The 18,738-nt window shown below is 37.7% G+C and overlaps 1 protein-coding gene across 8 annotated transcripts in view; it reads right to left on the minus strand.

Annotated features, from left to right (window-relative positions):
* Positions 1–17,555, minus strand: part of rnf44 (ring finger protein 44) — a 32,332-nt gene extending 14,777 nt beyond the window's left edge. For 3 of the 8 annotated variants that reach the window (XM_023834594.2, XM_023834595.2, XM_023834589.2), the window contains exons 1-2: positions 10,973–11,534; positions 7,847–8,044 (exon numbers count right to left, since the gene is read on the minus strand). In XM_023834594.2, coding sequence (XP_023690362.1) covers positions 7,847–7,953 — 107 coding nt within the window. In that variant the 5' untranslated portion in view covers positions 7,954–8,044; positions 10,973–11,534. Of the gene's footprint in view, positions 1–7,846; positions 8,045–10,972; positions 11,535–17,139 lie in introns of those variants that run through there. The other 5 variants (XM_023834592.2, XM_023834593.2, XM_023834590.2 and 2 more) reach the window with 5 other exon arrangements.
* Between the last annotated feature and the right edge of the window lie 1,183 nt (positions 17,556–18,738).

Here is an 18,738-nt window from a genome sequence, read left to right on the forward strand (position 1 = left end):
TTCACTAGATCTGCGCCTGTCTTTCCATGTGCCACCGATAACTGACCTTGCTCCAGTTTTTGCATTTGGTCAGTTTCAGATCTTCACTCATGCAAGGTGTCTGCAATGTGTGAAAACGACCTGACAAATACTTTGTGTCATTGCCACTGGTCACCAAAACCATATGTATTCCCCAATTTGGGAAAACAATAAAGGGTAAAATACCAAGGTTAAAAGTAAATTTGTTCTGTCAGTGTAGCAAGTATTTTGCAATACAGTAATCAGTAAAACAGAAAAGAAGTGCGATACTACATAGTGCATGAAACTTGGCAAAGACTTGACATCACTACTAACTCATAAGCCACAAGATACAGTTACAAAGTCTCTCGTTAATGATAGTTGTCACGCCACTTACAAAACCCCTCGTTTTAAGGTGGACAGGCCATTTTCCAATTGATTTACAAATAGAAACTTGTGGAATCTGAATGACTAAAAGAGGGTACTGCTGGTTTTGCGACTTAAAAAAATAATCATATGTGTAATCATATGTTAAGACAGCTTATCTACGATTTACACCAGCATGAAAATGTTGCATCTCTATTTGGTTTGTGAGATATTTCATTTAAACTGTCGGTCAAAGTTATGTTGTATTATATGACTATCTATGAACTATAAAGATTCATTTAAATCAGGACCTTAAGCAACAGAATGGCTAGAAAATTAGTCATGTAACTTATTTTACAATACTGTTTTGTAACCACAAAAATATTAGCCATGGTGACCATAGTTTAATCACCTTGAAAGTCTTAAATCTTAGATGAAATGCCAATGCCATGCAAAGCACAGTGGACAAGTATTTCAGATTATCTTACTTAAGTGATAGATAAACTCTGTCGGTTTTAAACAGTAGCCAGCGATGAATTACTAAAGTAATTGCTATTGCATAACATTTTTTCAATACAACATCACAGGCTGGGTCAGCCACAAAGCCACCAATCTAGTTTTGTTCCTGACACACAGCTAGGCAGTAAAATTAGGTCAGCAAACTCTACCGAGGGGGACATATTGGTAGGGTTGCCAGACCCCCCATGAAATTGATTTCTGGCTGCAGGCCTGGGCTGGGTGGATTAAAAAATAATAATCAATATAATGACAAAATTCTCTCATCCAAGTCTGTGAGAGAACAATTAGAAATACTTTGGCTTTTGATGGAAAACAATATTTAAAAATATAAATGAGCTAACGGCATTCTAAATTCTAATTTCCCTCATTCATTTTGCAATAGCAACAGAAAAATAAAATCTTAGTAAGACTTGCTTTCCCCAAGGCAGAATACAGTGGGACACTATGCTAAAAATAAATGTACTTGCCAATTTCCACTCAGAGGCACGTTTTCAAGGAGGGTCATACTCTCACTGAACTCAATCATAATGTGGGCACGATTCAGGGGTGTAAGCACAAAAAAGGGTGTGAATTGCAGAATGCTTTGTGTGCGTCCCGGTTTCAAATCAAACCAGTTGCTAAACAGTATAAATAGTGCACGTGCATCTTAAGAACTGGTATATGTGGGCCTTCCTTAATACTTTGAGTCAGCTGACATTATGTCAGAAAGCCTCCATAGATCTATAACCCAGACCTATACAACTGGTCTCACAAAAGGATCAAAAAACACACCTACAATGACCTACAAAGGTCATCACTGATAATGTAAACATCTGCAATCATCACTTTATAAAGCTGTCTGCTGTTTTTGCTCTGATTGTATTACACAAACATTTACATATAACTGATCCATATAATTTCTCATCATAGGGTGACTGAACAGGTACCTCTGTCACCAGGGACGGATTATGGGTTGTGTGGGCCCCTGGGCAAAACATTCACGAGGCCCCCCCCCCCCCACCACCACCACCACCACCACCAGCACCAGCACCACCAGAACCACCACAATTCAAGGGCCCTTGGCAGCCAAACGCCCTCCCTCCATGTTTCCATCAGAGGCCCTATAGGGTCAGGGGCCCTTGTAGGCAGAGGATCAAAGAATGTAGGCCCTCTAAAATAGAAAAACGAAAATACATTGTTGATAAGCGTTGCAAATTGTTTTAGGCTAGGGGCCCCACGGGCCCCCTGCACCCCAAGGGCCCCTGGGCAGCGGTCCCGCTGGCCCGGTCCGTAATCCGTCCCTGTCTGTCACTTAACAGCTCGAAAGCTGGGGTGTTTTTCTGGTCCCACATTGGTTGGTTTAGTATTCATATTTATCCAGGTTTCCCAAGTTAACGTCTTTATGGGAAAGAATCAGAAACGTGAATGAAATGGGGTGGGTGAATTTTCACGTGGAGGATTCAATATGATACACTCAATGTTTTATTTAAAAATTGTCTGCTCCTTTGAATAGTCAAATTAGACATTGAAATATCCCATATAACCCAAACAGACAATTCACAGTTGCACAGAAATTATTTTGTATCCTGTGAATTAGGAATATGATTCATTGCCTCCAAGGCAATTCAATTATGATTATTGTGGGAGTGATTTGATGCATCAAAAGTCTTTGAATCAAATCGTGATAGAAATTAATTATTCAATTATCTCGATACCCTAAATTAAAACCTTTTTCAACTTCACAAAAAAAAAAATCATAAACATGACCATGGAAAACTACACACTATTAGTAGAATAGAAAAAAAGACATCTCAGAACAGAAATTTTTATTGTCTTTATCAAACAGGGAGAGCAAGCAAGCGTAGACTGTCAAAAAAGCCAAGTACTGAACTGTAAAGAAAGCACTACCTGATTAGCCATTCTCATTTAGGCTAACTAGTGGTGCACCGATGTGGAAATTTTGCCGATATCCAATATATTTTTGTCTAAAATCTCCAATACTGATAACTGGCTAAGGTCTCAACCATTGGCCGTGCTGCGGGGGTTGAGGTTCCCAGCGGTGAAACTTGTCGGCACAGATTAGGTGAATGACGTTACATCACTTTTTTATTCTATGGGAAAAGAAAGATCAATCTGCAGACCAGATTTCATAACGAATTATAAACATTTCACAGGCCGGTACTTTGACATCTCATAAGTGGTGAATGAGCCGATGAAATCCCTCGTCCTCCAGTACAGAAAATGGATGATTGTCCCATGCAATTATCTCCATTATTTTAGTAGTTGTGTCCTTAGCTCTGGTGCTGCCATCTTTGAATATTAATAAAGTTTAAATATTGGCCACAACTGACACATTGAATTGATGCCGATATCTTGATTTTTTTTTTTTTAAACAAATTACCAGCTGAAACCAATTTGTTAACCAATTTGTCATGCATCTCTAAGGCTTACATTACTTTTTACTTATCTGGCTAGCTACCTTGACCATAGTTACAGTAGGTAGCTAAAAAATTATTACTTTTTTACGTTACAAAAGAGGGGCATTTCCCAAAAGCATCATAGCACAAAGAATTTATTAACTGTTAGAGTATAGTTTGCCCCCAAAAACGACGTAGCACAAAGATCAGGTAGCCCTTATTTTATAAATATTAATCAGTGTTCCTGTGGCAAGGGAAAGGGGTATATGGCACTCTCGATATCTTGCTGTGAGATATGGACGCTACTCAGCGACCAAAGATAAATACTGTACCCCTTTGGGACAGTGTCACATCAGAAAATCCTTGGGTACTACTGGTTTGACTGTCTCGAAAATGCAATTGCTCAGGGAATCCCGAATGAGGCACATTACCTGTATCGTGATCGAGCGTCAATTACGGCACTATGACCATGTGGTGCGATTCCCTGAGGGTGATCCGGCTCGCAGGATCCTCATTGCTGAGGACCCAGGCGGCTGGACCGGGCCAAGGGGACGCCCACGAAACACCTGGCTGTGACAGATAGAGGGACATTTCCATAGGGTGGGACTGGACCGTATATCGGCCTGGGGAGGGAAGCCAATCTGGATCTCGGCTAGTTTCACCATGAGGTGGGTGTGGCAACGTGCGGCACCGGTGCAGGCTCCATTCCATGCCATGCTACTTTACAGCACTGTACCTTTCATGTCTTCCTACAGCATGTGAACATGAGTAAACACAGCCAGGAAGCAGGAGTATATTTAAGGAGGATTTTGCAGATCAATGCAGCTGAATAATCACCTTAATAACCAATTGATCACAATGCATCAATGCATCTTAACAGCCTTACTGTACATTATTGCAAACACTTTTTTAAAAAGGAATCAGTTTCTAACATTGGTTTTTTTTTTTTAACTAAAGCATTTCTGTTCCTCCTTAACATATTAAGCTTATGCTCATTTCTAAGCAAATTCTATCCTTTTAACATACCATGAATGATATCATCCCACATGATTAAGGCCTGCATGTTTGTCAGGGATGGAGCAAAGCCAGGTGATAACCTCGTTGGTTTGAGGTTACTTGTGCCTTGTTACCAATCATACAACACGTCAGTTTTTGTTCATCCCCTGGGCTCACAAGCACAACCGCCAATGACAAAAATCGAACCCTGTTGTAGCCCTTCCCAAAACCTGCACCTTAAGTGTATTGTGTGTGTATGATTTGCATTTATATACATTTTCCACAAAGAGATATATTATATTTACACACAGGCTAGATTCATGCACAAACATAATGTAGCATAATAAAATCTATACAAGCATAAGATGTACAGTCCTTCTCATCATCCTTTACTAATAGGATCCTCACAGTGATGTTTAGGAAGTTTATTACTGGATGAATTCCATGCACCCATTTTAATTGCAGCTTATCCGTATGTTTAAAGTAGACCGGAGCCTGTGACCCCATGCAGGATACACCTTGGCTGTAATACTCGTACGTTGCAGGGCCTTTATTCACAAACACACTAAGGGCAATTCAGAGTTGCCAAATAAACTGCAATATATGCTGTTGGACTGTAAAAGGCGTGTCACAATGTGACAAGCAACATGACAGCCAAAATGCTATGTGAATAAGCTAACGGGCCGAAGGGAAATAAGTAAATAAATCATCAGTGCCAAGCATCAAAGGCTGCGATGACTCCAAATAAGAATTCATCATAAATACCTCCCGAATATCTCACAAATTAGATACATGTTTTGAAATATTGGCTGAAGTTGATTTATGCATTTACACAGAAATATGAGCATGGATTTGAATTATACTGCGGAAAAATTATCCTATAGAAGTTTAAATGGCTTGCTGGCATCTAAAAAAAAAAAAAGGATTACGTGCACACAAAAAGAACACTTTCCCTATTAAGTGCTACATTTGTTCGTCTTATGGTATTTTAAAGATTACGGAAAGACATCTCCTGTTTCTAAGCTAGACCACTTTAAAGTACTTAAACATTTTTTTAATAAATCATATTTGTATTATGACAATTTACTGCCTGTAAAAATGCTATGCAAGTTATAAAGATTTTTTTATTTACAATTTTATTTACCAGATGTTTTTTACAGCCTTGCTTAATGGCCCTACAGTGAAACCAGAAACAGGCCCCATGTGTCATTACATTATTATAACCGTATTATTTATATCAAGCATTTCAACAATACTGAAATTACCCATCACATACTATACGAGAGATAGCACCAATCCAATACCCACTACCGATCGCGGGTCGATACCGGCAAAAAATGCTGAATCGGATATAGGGGGATGGGAGAGTAAGACGGCAAAACAATTTTCCATCAGAGATAGATCTATCCTGAAAAGCCACAAAAATGTTTAGCACAACACTGTACTTATTAATATGATCCTCACAATGATGCCTAGGAAGTTTATTGTCTGTTTTCCATCCACCCATTTTATCATCTCTACTGTAAACAGAAGTGAGAGTCACGTGATGCCCAGTTCAGCAAATCATGTGCGTCAGAGTTGTCAGCCATGTGGAAATAGAGTAACCCCTTCACACTTGCACGTTTGACATTCGCGGTTTTGGCTATGCGCAAATTGGCTGTGAACAATTAAACAGGAATATTTTTGGAGTTTGCCAAAAGATAGAAGAAACTCACAGACAACATGTAAGCCAAAAACAATACTGAAAATGATCTGGATCACATAAAATCATCTAATATTAGTAATACATATCTATTAGCATTAGTGCATACCATGTCTTTAATATTTAAAGTCTTGGCTTCAATGCAAGTTTTAGTCTTGGAAACCAGCCTCATAACCAGCTGTTTTTGTGACGATGGACTCTTGTGTTTCTCAAAATACTATTTGTGAATATCTTCTGCCTCTAAGCCTTGTGAATGTGAAGGGATTACGGCACTTTATGCTGAAGGAAGAAAAAAGCAAAACCCCATAGTAGAGGTCAGCCGATTGGTCGGCCAAAAAAAATAGACCAATGTTTAAGCATCAGCCAATTAATCAAACTACATGGCCAATGCAGTGATGGCCAGGCAGAAGACTCACTTCGCCAGTGCGGTAATGTGCTTTATCAGCACGCACAGTGGTGAAGCTGCATGACGGCCAGAAGTTCTAAATCCCTCCAGTTTACATCCGTTTCACTTTATAAATGACATCACCACAAAGCCGAAACGATCTCAATTATGAAACGTTTTGTTACTTTTGTCAGAAATTGAGGCACAAAACATCAGTCAAGTTATTGTTTTTTGTACTACTTTTAAAATTCCGCATGCCCTTGTTTAAAGTGTGATTAATATTTAAATTATTGTTTTTGTATGTTACTAACATTAAATAAATGTTTAAAAGTTAAGCAGTTGTGTTACTCATGTATTTTTCTACACTTTCCCACTGAAAAACCCATATTGCTCTACAGAGTGCAATATAAGCTAGTGCTGATTTTTCTGAAGTCTGAACACAGAAAAAAAATATATACATACACAGACACACACACACACAAACTACATGTTTTCAGACTTATATTATTTATAAAGTTTGGTTAATTGCTACTTAAAAGTTTTATCTGCGCTCCTTTGTATATTTTATACCAGAGACTTAAGTGCACTTGAATAGAAATGGTTACAGTGACATTTTTATAATTGATTTCTTAATTATACTTAATTTAGCAACAGACGGCACAATTTGCACTTTAAGAAATATTTCTGTGAAATATTTTTGTGAAAGTTGTTACTGAATAAAACAAAGAAGCAGATTTGTGTAAATCATGGTGGATGTAGATTTTTTCCTGTAGTGTAGTAGCACAGATTTTGTTTAAGAAACATAACCATAATATTTCTGTCCTTAGTATATTGAAACAATACTGCTACAACACTAAATGCAGAGAGTTTACCATGCTAATTGAAATGTATTGATACAAATCTCATTTAATGCTTAGTAGTTGACAAAGGGGAAAAATGATCAGATTGGCATCAGTATCGGCAGACAAAATTTTAATACTGATATCGGGATCAGACTAGAAAAAATATCATGCTCTCTCTATACTATACTACAAAACAATAGTACTTTTGACTTTCATATTGTCAGTGGAATGACAAAACAATAACAGTGACCACACAAAAGATACAGTAAAATTCTCTTGAAAGCTGGAAGAACAATTCAAATTTATTTTTGAAATCATTTTTTGAGAAACGTGGTCACTTTTCAGACAGTTCTTCTGCATATACATTTACCTTTGCATAGGAAACTTTACAAAGAATGTTCACAGCTGAGGATTTAAATAAAACAAAAATACAGACAGAAGCTTAAGCAGCCAGCACAATGTTCTTGCAACAATGTCGTAATCTTCAAACAGCATTACACTGAATTGCAGAAACAACTTAGTAGCTTAGCTGGAATTTTTTAATTATTATTTGCTATTTAAAAGACGTAAATCAGGAACACACCAAGAAAGTTTTTATATGCAGTTGCTTCACATTGGCCATGAAACAAGACAAGACACTGACCTTCTCCTGAGATGCACTGGGGCGTGACAAGGCTCCCCCTGGAACCTCCTCTGATTTAAGGGGGCTATTGGTGGCCGCCTATTGACTGCAATTTCCCATGGTCGCATTGGTGACGTCGTGGGGACGAGTCACACTCAGGAGCAGCAGAACAGCAGTGCTTGAGGCACTTGAGTCTCTGACCCTCAGATTGTCTTCACTCTGGGTTCAGAATAAAACACTCACTTCAGGGGTCGTTGTTACAAAGAATATTTTTCACAGGTGTATCTTCCCAATACATTTCTAGGGTAACTACAAACCACATGGCTTTAATGGAAATACCAATACACATCTGAATAATACATCACTTACACTAAATTACAGCTAGCAAGCATTTTTAATTCAAACTTTTTATCCTACGAAGCATGTGTCTCAAAATTGTAATTTTCAGTCTGATTGAAAGATGGAACAGGCCATCATGATTAAACATTGCTTATTAATCTGAAGATAACTCCTGGTGTTCTTTTATTTCTAAGAGCATCCAACTGTATAAAAAAAACTGCTAACCAAGTGCACCAACAACATTTATAATTGAGCATTACTAATTATGTCACATAGTATTTTAACTATTTAAATAGTTGCAGATATTCCTGATCATGTAGCATTTTTAAAAGGAAAGCTTTTTATGAGTTAGGGTGAAACCAACACACTTAAGCAGTTTAATTTCAATAAGCAATAAACTCTGGACTTTTAAAGAATGAAGAAGACCTCGTGGTCACCTGACAGCATCTAGTACGTTTTAGTAATGTGCAAACAGTTGAACCGTGTCATAACCTTGCCCCTAGCAGATGGCTAGAATATAAAATCTCTCTTAGTTGCTCTCATTATATCTATCTGACCTCAAAATACATCTATATATGAACCTTATGTTCCAGGGAGAAAAGCACCTTGTAAAGGAAGTTTGTTCAGATTTGCTCTCAATAAGAGCACCAGCAAATTAATACATGAAAAATACAAGTTTAAAATGCAAATGTCCATGTAAGAAACCCTGCCATTCCATCTACATGACTTAAAAATGAAAGGAGACGAAACGAGACAAACCTACCACAAAATGCCCTCAAAAGTTTAAGCATTATTACTTCAAAATCTCAGTAATAACAAATAGTCACATGCTACTATGTCAAATTCAGCATAAGCATGTTCAGTATGGGTCGATCACCTATTTTTACGGACAAGCTACTGAAGGGTAACCAGTTAAATAATGAATTGTGGCTCACAAGCACCTGTAGCTCTGCTATGGTATTTCAAATAGAAAAACCACCTGGAACTGTAAGACAGTGTACAATAGTAACAGTGTGACAGTGTACAATAGCCAGTCACATGTTGACCAGCATATGTGGCACAACTGGGCAAAAACCAGCATATGGGCCATATATTTTTACTGACCTGCATGATGATTAAAATGGGAAAAAAGGGGAGGGGGGGTGATTTTTTTTTTTATAGAAGTTAAACATGAAAAATGCAGTGGTTCTACTGATTGCTTTATGTATTCCCTAAATCGGGAAAAAGGAAACTGTAACAAGTCTTCAATTGTAGCTTCCATGGGACATAAAAATAGTTATGTTGACATGGGGAAGCTTGGATTTGGCCCTCCACAGAAAACCACTGCCCAGTCCTGACATATGTGAAAGGGAACATTCAAAGAAATCCCCCTAAAACGCAATTTATGTCAGATACATTCCCTTTAAACGTGTACTTGCTTTTTTTGGTATTTAAAGGCTGTTTCAAGCTGTCGGATGCAAGTATAGAAACCCAGCATGTTACTATTTAATAAGCTGTAATGACAAATGTATTTGTTTTTGCCAACTTATTTTAAATCAGCACCAATTACATCATGCTGAGAGGATTTTAAATATAGTTTCCGTCAGGCCAAAAAACCGCAGAGAACCAAATTCATCACAATAGATATCAGATAATTGTAATTCCTGGGGCTCACAGGACAACAAAATCACATTAATGTCACATCAAATAAAAAGAATAAACTGATATTTCCCAAAACTTGCCTATTAATTTTTATTAATAAAAAGGCCTACACTGGGCAATATGGAACATTCCAGACTCTTCCATAACGTCAGTGGGCCCAGGTAACCTTCAGTGTTAGTGTTCATCAGGTCACCAAGTGGAATATCCATATTTAAAAAGGGGCCGCACACTTGCAGAGGCTGTATTATAAATGACTATTTCACATCTTTAAACAACATTATTCTGAAATAAAGACGGGGTGACTATATTATCAATATAGATCATGTTCATATGTCCATATACACTGCTTACATCAACCATGGCAATTTATGGATTAAAAAGTTAAAACTATCTATATAGAATCGAATTCCCAATGTCGAATCAAACAAGGGACTGTTTACCACTAACCACTGTGGTAATATTCTGACAATTCCGTAGCTGTCCTAAATAGCTAAAGACCTCAATCTCTCTTTGCTCCACTTACATTAATGCGCAAGTAAAAATATACAGCAATAATATAAAAAACAGCACTAATAACTACAGTTTTCAGTAGGATGCGTACAATACGCACAGGAAACTCCAGGAGAGCTGGGTATATAATTTCGGAGGCACTGGAATCTCCATATCAGCCATGGGTCAGGCTGCAGGGAAAGCGGACACTGCAGCTTTAAGGCCAGGCAGGAAAGGCTGGCCGAGCCACGTGCGTCTCCAACAGAAACAAAGCAATAACAAAGAAAGCAGCCGCGCAAATAAATATCTTCACGCGTTCCCAAAGTTTGCGGGTAAAATGAAATTTTCCCGAAAAAAAACTTTACCCCAACCTCTACCCGTGCAGAATCACTATAGGCGGACTGTTAATTAACGAAGTAAACACAAAATTTGAGGCGATATCCCCCCCCCATGCCATTAGCAAGCTTTAAACAAAAGGCAGTGAAACCAGCGCACGTGCCGTGCCAACAAAACCACGTTCCACTTGTTAATTGTGCCCAACTAATTTCCGTATTAATTACGACGGTATCAAAGCAGATGAAATCGATTGGATCACAATAAATGCATTTCTTTAACATCCAAAACGACTGCTAATTTCATTATTCACCTTTTATCAAACTGAGCAATATATACACTCACCCGTGGATTAGTTCCGGATAATACGTCATATATTTACAACAATAGGTCCTTTGTAGCGTTTGTTATATGGTTATTATTTCATTACAGTCTCTTTAAAGCTTGCTCGTCATGTAGCATTTCGGCTTTAGCCGTTTATGCCATTAGCTTTCAAACTAACAGATTATCTGAGAGGACGCGTCACTTTAGATAGTAAACGAGTAAAGTAAACGAACTGACGTGTTCCTTTTGTCTTGGAAAAGTTGGATGAACACGTACCGATTTCCCAGTTTCTTTGTTTGCGTTGTTTTGCATTAGCGAGATAAAACCCCGACAGTTACCGAGCTAGGCACTTCCCTATCGGCTGCTTCTCGGAAGATGCTCTAAAATCCTACATTCATACACGAGGTTAACGGAAGATAAGAAGTCCCACTCCGTTTTCATGCCAGTTGGAAAACGGCTTGCTAAATGATTATCTTTGAATATTAAAAATTTGTATTCCAAAAGCAGTTTAATTCACAGCATTCTCTTGCGCGTGCAGGCGCTGGCCGTGATCGCGGATACACCCCCACTGCAGACGCAGCGAGCCCGTGACGTCACGCCCGCGTGCGTAAGCAGCGACAACTTCGGGGCCTCGTAGAAATTACAGAGGAACTAGAAGTCAAGACAGAAACGGACACCAGATCGAAATTAAGAATATATTGCTGAATAAATACGACAGCAACAGATTTATAAATTCTTTTTCTCATATGACTAGCTTTATTTTAAGGCTAGAATAACATTCTGCTGTCCACAAAAACATAGGAAAATACTTAATAAAGCCTACAGTGCTATAAAGTTAAACAAAAAGTCTCACTACAATAGGGACAGCTATCCGCTTAGCCACCCTTGCCTTAAACGGCTAACCTCTATCTCTGGGGTTCTGAATACCACTTCTGCTCTGTCTATGTGGAGTTAGCATGTTCTCCACATGTTGCTTGGGTAGCCTGTCCAGGTTACCCCAGCCTTGTGCCCTATGCCATCTGCTATAGGCTCCAGCCCCTTCTGCAACCCTGGCCAATATATGTGGTTAGAAGACAGATTAATGGAATATCTGTTTGAGCAGTAAACTAAGAGAGTGGATGGATTTTTAGCATACAATGAAAAGTGCAATTGATATTTTTACCATCTAGTGTAGTAACATACTATCCAAAAATGTTTGAGAAAGAACAATGTCATTTCATTCCTGTTAAGCCAAAAAGCCAATGTCTCAACTAGAGCGGCAAGCCACACCTGTTTCTTAACCACAAAAAACGCAAACATTGCAGTAAAACTACGGTAGTGCCTCTGTATTCTTAAAAACATAAGCCTGAATCTTTGTCCATGCTACCATTCCCTCTCTGTGCAGGATCAAGAGAATATGTTCTTAATTTGTTGTTGATTGCCCATCACTGAATAGTAATATGGGGTGGAACAGCATCTAGCACTGCTGCTTCATGCCTCCGTGGTTTGGGATTTGAATCCCACCTCTGTGTGTGGAGTTTGCATGTTCTCCTCATTTCACAATTTCCTTTGGCTATTCTGGTTTGCTTTTGCAATACAAACACAGTTGGGTAACCGGCAACTCTATATTGCTCATGGTGTGTGATTTTGTGTGGGTGTACGCATGTGTCCTGCAATAGACCGGCATCCCCACCAGGGTCTACCCCAGACCTGTGCGCTGACTCTGACCAGGATAACCAGTTAGAAGATGGATGATGATGATTATTATTATTGTTGTTGTTATCAAGCAAATACCTTTAACCACTACAACTTACATGAATTAGCTTCAGATTCCCAGTTACAGTCACAGTTTGGGTTGACCAATTTGGTGAGAAGCACAACTGCACAAGTAATACCACTACTGGTTACATATGTCTACTAGCAACCACTCCACCACCATTTTATCTTCTTTTCAAAAGGAGATTATGCATCATTCCTAGTACTAAGTGGGCATTATTTAATGGTGTTAATTTATGAAGTCCCCGAAATAAGCCTCAGATACATAATGTATTTGAAACCTGTGCCTAAACAAACTTTTTTTCTTAATCTTAAAAGCCGCTAAGACATCAGTTGCACAGGAATGTAGCCAAATAATTATACTTTTCAGTGTACATCAGTCCTCTTAATGAATTAACGTAATATACAAAGACAATAAATTGGCGCGATGACTTTTTCTACCATGCAACAGCCAAATATTCAGTCCTACTTGTCACCTACTACTTAGTCTGGCACTTCTTTTCAGTCCTCATTCAAAACCAAGTAGCCTTAAGATAATAAAATTGTCCGCTTATGCAAACAATACCAGCATTGTCTGCAGTACAATTGCACTGAGAGGACTACACTAGTCATGTTGCCAACTACCTCTTGATGTGCCACAAATGTGGTTTGACTATAAATCTCTAGAATACCCTGCAAGTAGTTATGCAATAATTTTGTATGTTTGTATTTAACACAAGCAGCAGGATGGCTAAGTAGGTACCATTGCTGTTCTCACACCTCCAAGACTTGGGGTTTGAATCCTACTATAAGTGTGTGTGGTGTTGTCATGTTCTCCCTGTGCTAAACAGGTTTCCTCCCAGAGTTAAAGGACATGGAGTCTGTAAATTGCCCAGAGAATGTGACTGTGTGTTCAAGTTCATGCATGTATGTGCTTATGATGAAGCTGCATCCCATCCAGTGTGTACCCAAGCCGTGGGCCCTGTATCACTTGGGAGAGGTTCCAAGCCCAACCGTGAGCCTGAGCAGGTTAAAATGCTTAGGAGATGGATGTACATCAAATAGTCATTTAGAGTATCAACCTAAGGTTTATAAAGTTTAGAATCATTGTATTCATTGTGATGATAAACTTCAGTTTTTTTTTGCATTTGCTATTTAGCTTACTGATTTTCTCTTTTAAAAATTAACACTAGGGCTGCCCAATGCAGTCTTCTGCATTTTACATATATTCACCATAACTAACCACTTACACACCCAATATTTAGTTTTGGTCATTCTATTTTGGTAGAACGTGAAGAAATTTGAACCATTCTCCTCATTAAATATAAAAAAGTGATTATTGCTTAATGAGGAAGGAGACTGACAGTTCATATTGACACTCTAACCTCAATACAGATTTAGAGTGACTACAAAAGGATTATTTTCTTTTGATGCCAACCAACTTAGCGGCTATTGGGAAGGACCTCCAGAGGTGCCATTTGAACAAAAAGACATCAGTCCTTTATATAAGAATGACAAAGCAACTTTGGTGCAATAAGTACTGCAGATTTCACAATTTGAATAAATAGCAACACTAAAAAATAACAGTGAATTTAAGATGAAAGGCCACACAGTCAGTCCTGTTATGTAAAAAGGTCAGTAGAATGCTGTCCTCGATATCCTTAATTGCATTGTCTTTCAGCTACAGTGAACTGGGTATGTGAATTGGTTCCTGTTTTCAGTCATCACTCTCATCAGTAATATTAAACTGGTGGTCTTTTACACATTGTTGCACAAGATGGAAATTTCCTTTTTTGTGTAATATAATTTTACTGAATAGTAATAAACAAAACACTTCTGTCACTTGAATACACCACATTTCTCTTTCTAAGAAATTATACATTTTAACGTTTTGCTTCCACAAAAAATTAATGGAGGCCATTTGTTGTCTCTCCACATGTTGGCAAAAGAGAAACTGTTTCAAGAAAAGGAAAAGTATTTTATGAGGACATTTACAGAGCCCTGGATCTATGAAAAAGTTCTCTCTAAGTAAAAGTAACTTATGAATTTTATGAAATGCAAACAACTACTCCTGGTAGAGCAGGTCTGAACAAAATACCAAAGGGATTATAGAGCAAGACCTTGTAAAGTATAGTAAACGAAAATGGAATGCAATTCCACACTCCCAGCACCAATCAGTAGATGATATCATATACATCAAGAAAAAACAGTATTGCACAATGTAACCAAGTTTGTGTGTTTTTCCCCAAAACTGAATGTACCGTCACTGTTGGGTTGCAATTGTTCTCTCCTTTTTCTTTGGGAAGTTAAATAATAGTTCAAATTGAATGTCAACATTCACACCTAAGACATGGTCTTGATTGTCTTCTACCATATAGCTAGGTAACTATATTTACAGCTAGGTAAATATATCACTATGTTATGAAAGTTACTTTAAAACAGGACCCTTGCTCTCTTCAAGTTAATAATTTTTACTTCCAAATTGTATAGAGTAAATAGAGTTACCTTAAATGTTGTTGAAATGAAGCTGTAGAAACCAGTTTTCATCGCCTTACTCAGTCAATGTTTATCAAGAGAAGCTTAACTGTGAGCAAGTAAGTATAATGGAAGTTTCCCATCGTTATTTATTAGAAAGAGTGAGTGTCCTGACAGAAAGCTGCGGTATACCACTGCTTAAATTGAATTCAAGCAAAATGTTTCTATGACCATATTCCAAATCAGCATTGTAATAATTCAATGTCTATCCCGAGAAGCACAATGTCCAAAGTAGACATAAAGGTCTAAATGTCAGGGCACTCTCACTGATACACAATCAAGCCAAGAGACTTTAGTTTACCATGAAATGCATGTCGCTGGGCTAAACCCACAGTGCAACTCATAACCCTAGAATGGTGAAAAGCAACAACCCTACCTGCATACAGTGCTACATTCTCTTTTAGCTTTTTTTCTATTTTTAACTGCATTTTACTAGTACTTCCTTATGATTTATGTATACAATGTCTGAGATGATATCTGTTCATGTAATACTTTGTTAATTCTAGACTTGTGTAAATAACTTCTGAGTGAAGTAGCATTCCAGTATGTCTATATACAATATAAATGAAAGTGACCATCAAATATCATCATATAATTCTTAACAGAATCAGAATAGCATTTTATAGCAAAACTATTCAGCACAAATTATTTGTACAGTTTGGTTCTACTTGGAGTCATTACTAACTACTGTAAAGTTGTATACTCTGAACTTTTTGCACATCTAACACAATACAGAGCATGAAATTGAAACCTAACAAATGCAAGTAAAAAAAAAAAAAATCAACATTGGTTCTACAGGCAAACAAAAATTACAAAAAACATATTTGTTAGCTTCTGCTTTTTTGTTTCCAACAATAAAAATGTGTATAACTAGCAATTAGATATTTAACAATACAATATTTATATAAAATGAACCTACAGCGCTAAATTGCAACTAACTTATGTAAAAAACTAGAATGTTTCTCTAATACATATACAGTAATTTCAAGAATCCAAAAAATTAGAAAGTACACGTCATTGTTTGCTATACATATTCGGAATAATACTTGATAAAAAAATACTTGTTTTATATGTTGGACTTATTCACTCTATAGGTATCTTTAAAAATTAAATTACAACTTTAAGAAATTAAGCCAATGTAGCGGTGAGAGAGAGCGAATCATATCATTTGCTCAGACAGCGACACATACATCAGTGTTAATTAAGTGCTTGGCCCACTGAGCAATTTAATTCAAATAAAAATAGTTTCAACCCATATAGGCTAGCCTAACAAGTAACACGTAGGGTAGAATTTTAAGTTCTTTTGATTAGAGTCCGTTTTCTAATATAGATGTCCTTCTCTCCTATGAGATATCACAATAACCTAGATAGGATATTCTCTAGCAGTTTATGAATAAATTTCCATGCAATGTCAGCTATGCACTAGGCTCTATATATATATATATATATATATATATATATATATATATATATATATATATATATATATATATATATATATAATTCGAGACTAGGCGACATGTAAATTATATGACTGAAGTAAAGCACGTGACATCGGCGCCTTATTATTTCTATATTAACACGCCTTAATGTCGCTATACCTGAATATATAAAAGGCCTCTCCACTGTCTCCACTGTATCTGAAAGCACAGCAATGTTGCCGGCCGTAACAATGTTAGGGAGGAGACAATGCATCCTGAAACGCTTATTGTCCCTCCGCTCAAAATGATACATGATAACAGGACCGGCTACAGCGGGGGAGCCTGATAATTCAGCACTAGCAGTGTCCAGTTCATTTTAACAAAGAGCAAAACGTAAACATTACAGCATAGCTGCTACAAAACAAGGAGGGGCTCAAGGCAAGGGGGAAAAGGCAAGCACAGAAGCAAAATGCAACCCTTAGAAAATCTGATCAGTACCTTGAAACCAGGCGTAAAAAACCCCCGGGGAGAACTGCAAATGTCGACACGACACAAAAATGTAGCTCAGAGTCGATTACCTGATTGTTAATTTGCAAGCATTTTTCATTGATTGCCCCCCTTCTAATTCTTCACATCTCTTTTACATTTTCAGTGCATCGGTATTATCTTGAGCTGTTCCCGTAAATGGAACATTCCGTGGGTTTCACCACTGGTGTTGTGAAAAGGTACAAACGTTTACACCAGTATTCAAAAATAGTCGGTGCCTATATTACACAAGATTATTATATTACAGAACAAATCTAAAATTTTAAATATTACTGTCCCATGACTGGCGAAGACTCTGTGCACAACCGTATATATATATTTCCCGTGTCGACAGTTTCTCAGTTTCACCTTCTTCGATGAAATTTTGAGGGAGCGCACTGTTATTGCACGGTTACCGTAAAGATTGTATTAATGCGTTCTACTTGTCATGTTTTTGTTATCAAGAACAAATTCTTGTTAGTTGCTCCGGCATTAAAACATTTATATAAAAACCTCAGAATACACAGTTTTTTTGTGAGTCAGATTTCTCCCCTATAGGCAATGCAGTTCGTGTGAGATCGCCTCTGCTGTTCCCATCTGCAAGTTATTAATTTGCCGTTCAGTATAGTGCGTACAATAGCAGCCTCTATGCACACCGCACTGAGAATCACTGAGGTCATTCCTTTTCAGTTTTATTACGCAAGCACCCCTAGAACCGCAGTATTTATGTGGCTGCTGGCATTTTAATTAAATTGCTAATGAAATATCTCCTGGTCGCATATGCATTGTTTCAGAATTATTAACATGTCTTTTAAAATCATATAAATAATTCCATTTGTGCAAATTGTTTTGTGTGAATATCACACCTAAATACAAAAAGACAACATACCTTGGTCCACGCCTGGAATAAAAAACTGCATACTTCCGACATAGAACTTATATACAGACATATGCACCTTCATATGCACATAGATGCAGACATTCTGTGTCCAACATTGCAGGAGAGAGTTTGATATGATGGGGACAAGGGGCCTAGGAACCAGGGGGGTAAGTGAACCCCCCAGAATTTAATTTGGCTTCTTTCATTCCTCCAAAAAAAAAAGCAATATCAAACTCTCTTCTTACACAACTTAATAATATAATGTTATATTCATTGTGCAGTGAATGAAGCTGACTTCACTGGTGTGATGTCACAGATATCACCCATACAAAATCAGGGAGTAAATGCCACACAATGCCAATGGCAGAATCAAAACCTATGACCCAAGAGGATGGAGGGCATAGTTTAATTTCACTGAGCCATCACACCTCCCTTGTTGCTTTTATGTACATGGTTTGATGATGTAATATATTTGAGTGTTCAACATAACTAAAATATTATCCAATCATTATGATGGTAACACATACCACTTCCACTTGATGGTTGATGGGTGCCCACGAGGTGACACTCCTCTGGTCTTGGGTGACTTCAATGCGACCACTGGCACTGACAGGGCTGGCTATGAGGATTGTGTCAGTCCCCATGGGTCTGGAGACCGGAGTGAAAGTGGCTCCATGTCCCTTGACTTTGCA

Source organism: Paramormyrops kingsleyae, chromosome 10 (genome assembly GCF_048594095.1).
Source record: "Paramormyrops kingsleyae isolate MSU_618 chromosome 10, PKINGS_0.4, whole genome shotgun sequence".
NCBI lineage: Eukaryota > Metazoa > Chordata > Actinopteri > Osteoglossiformes > Mormyridae > Paramormyrops > Paramormyrops kingsleyae.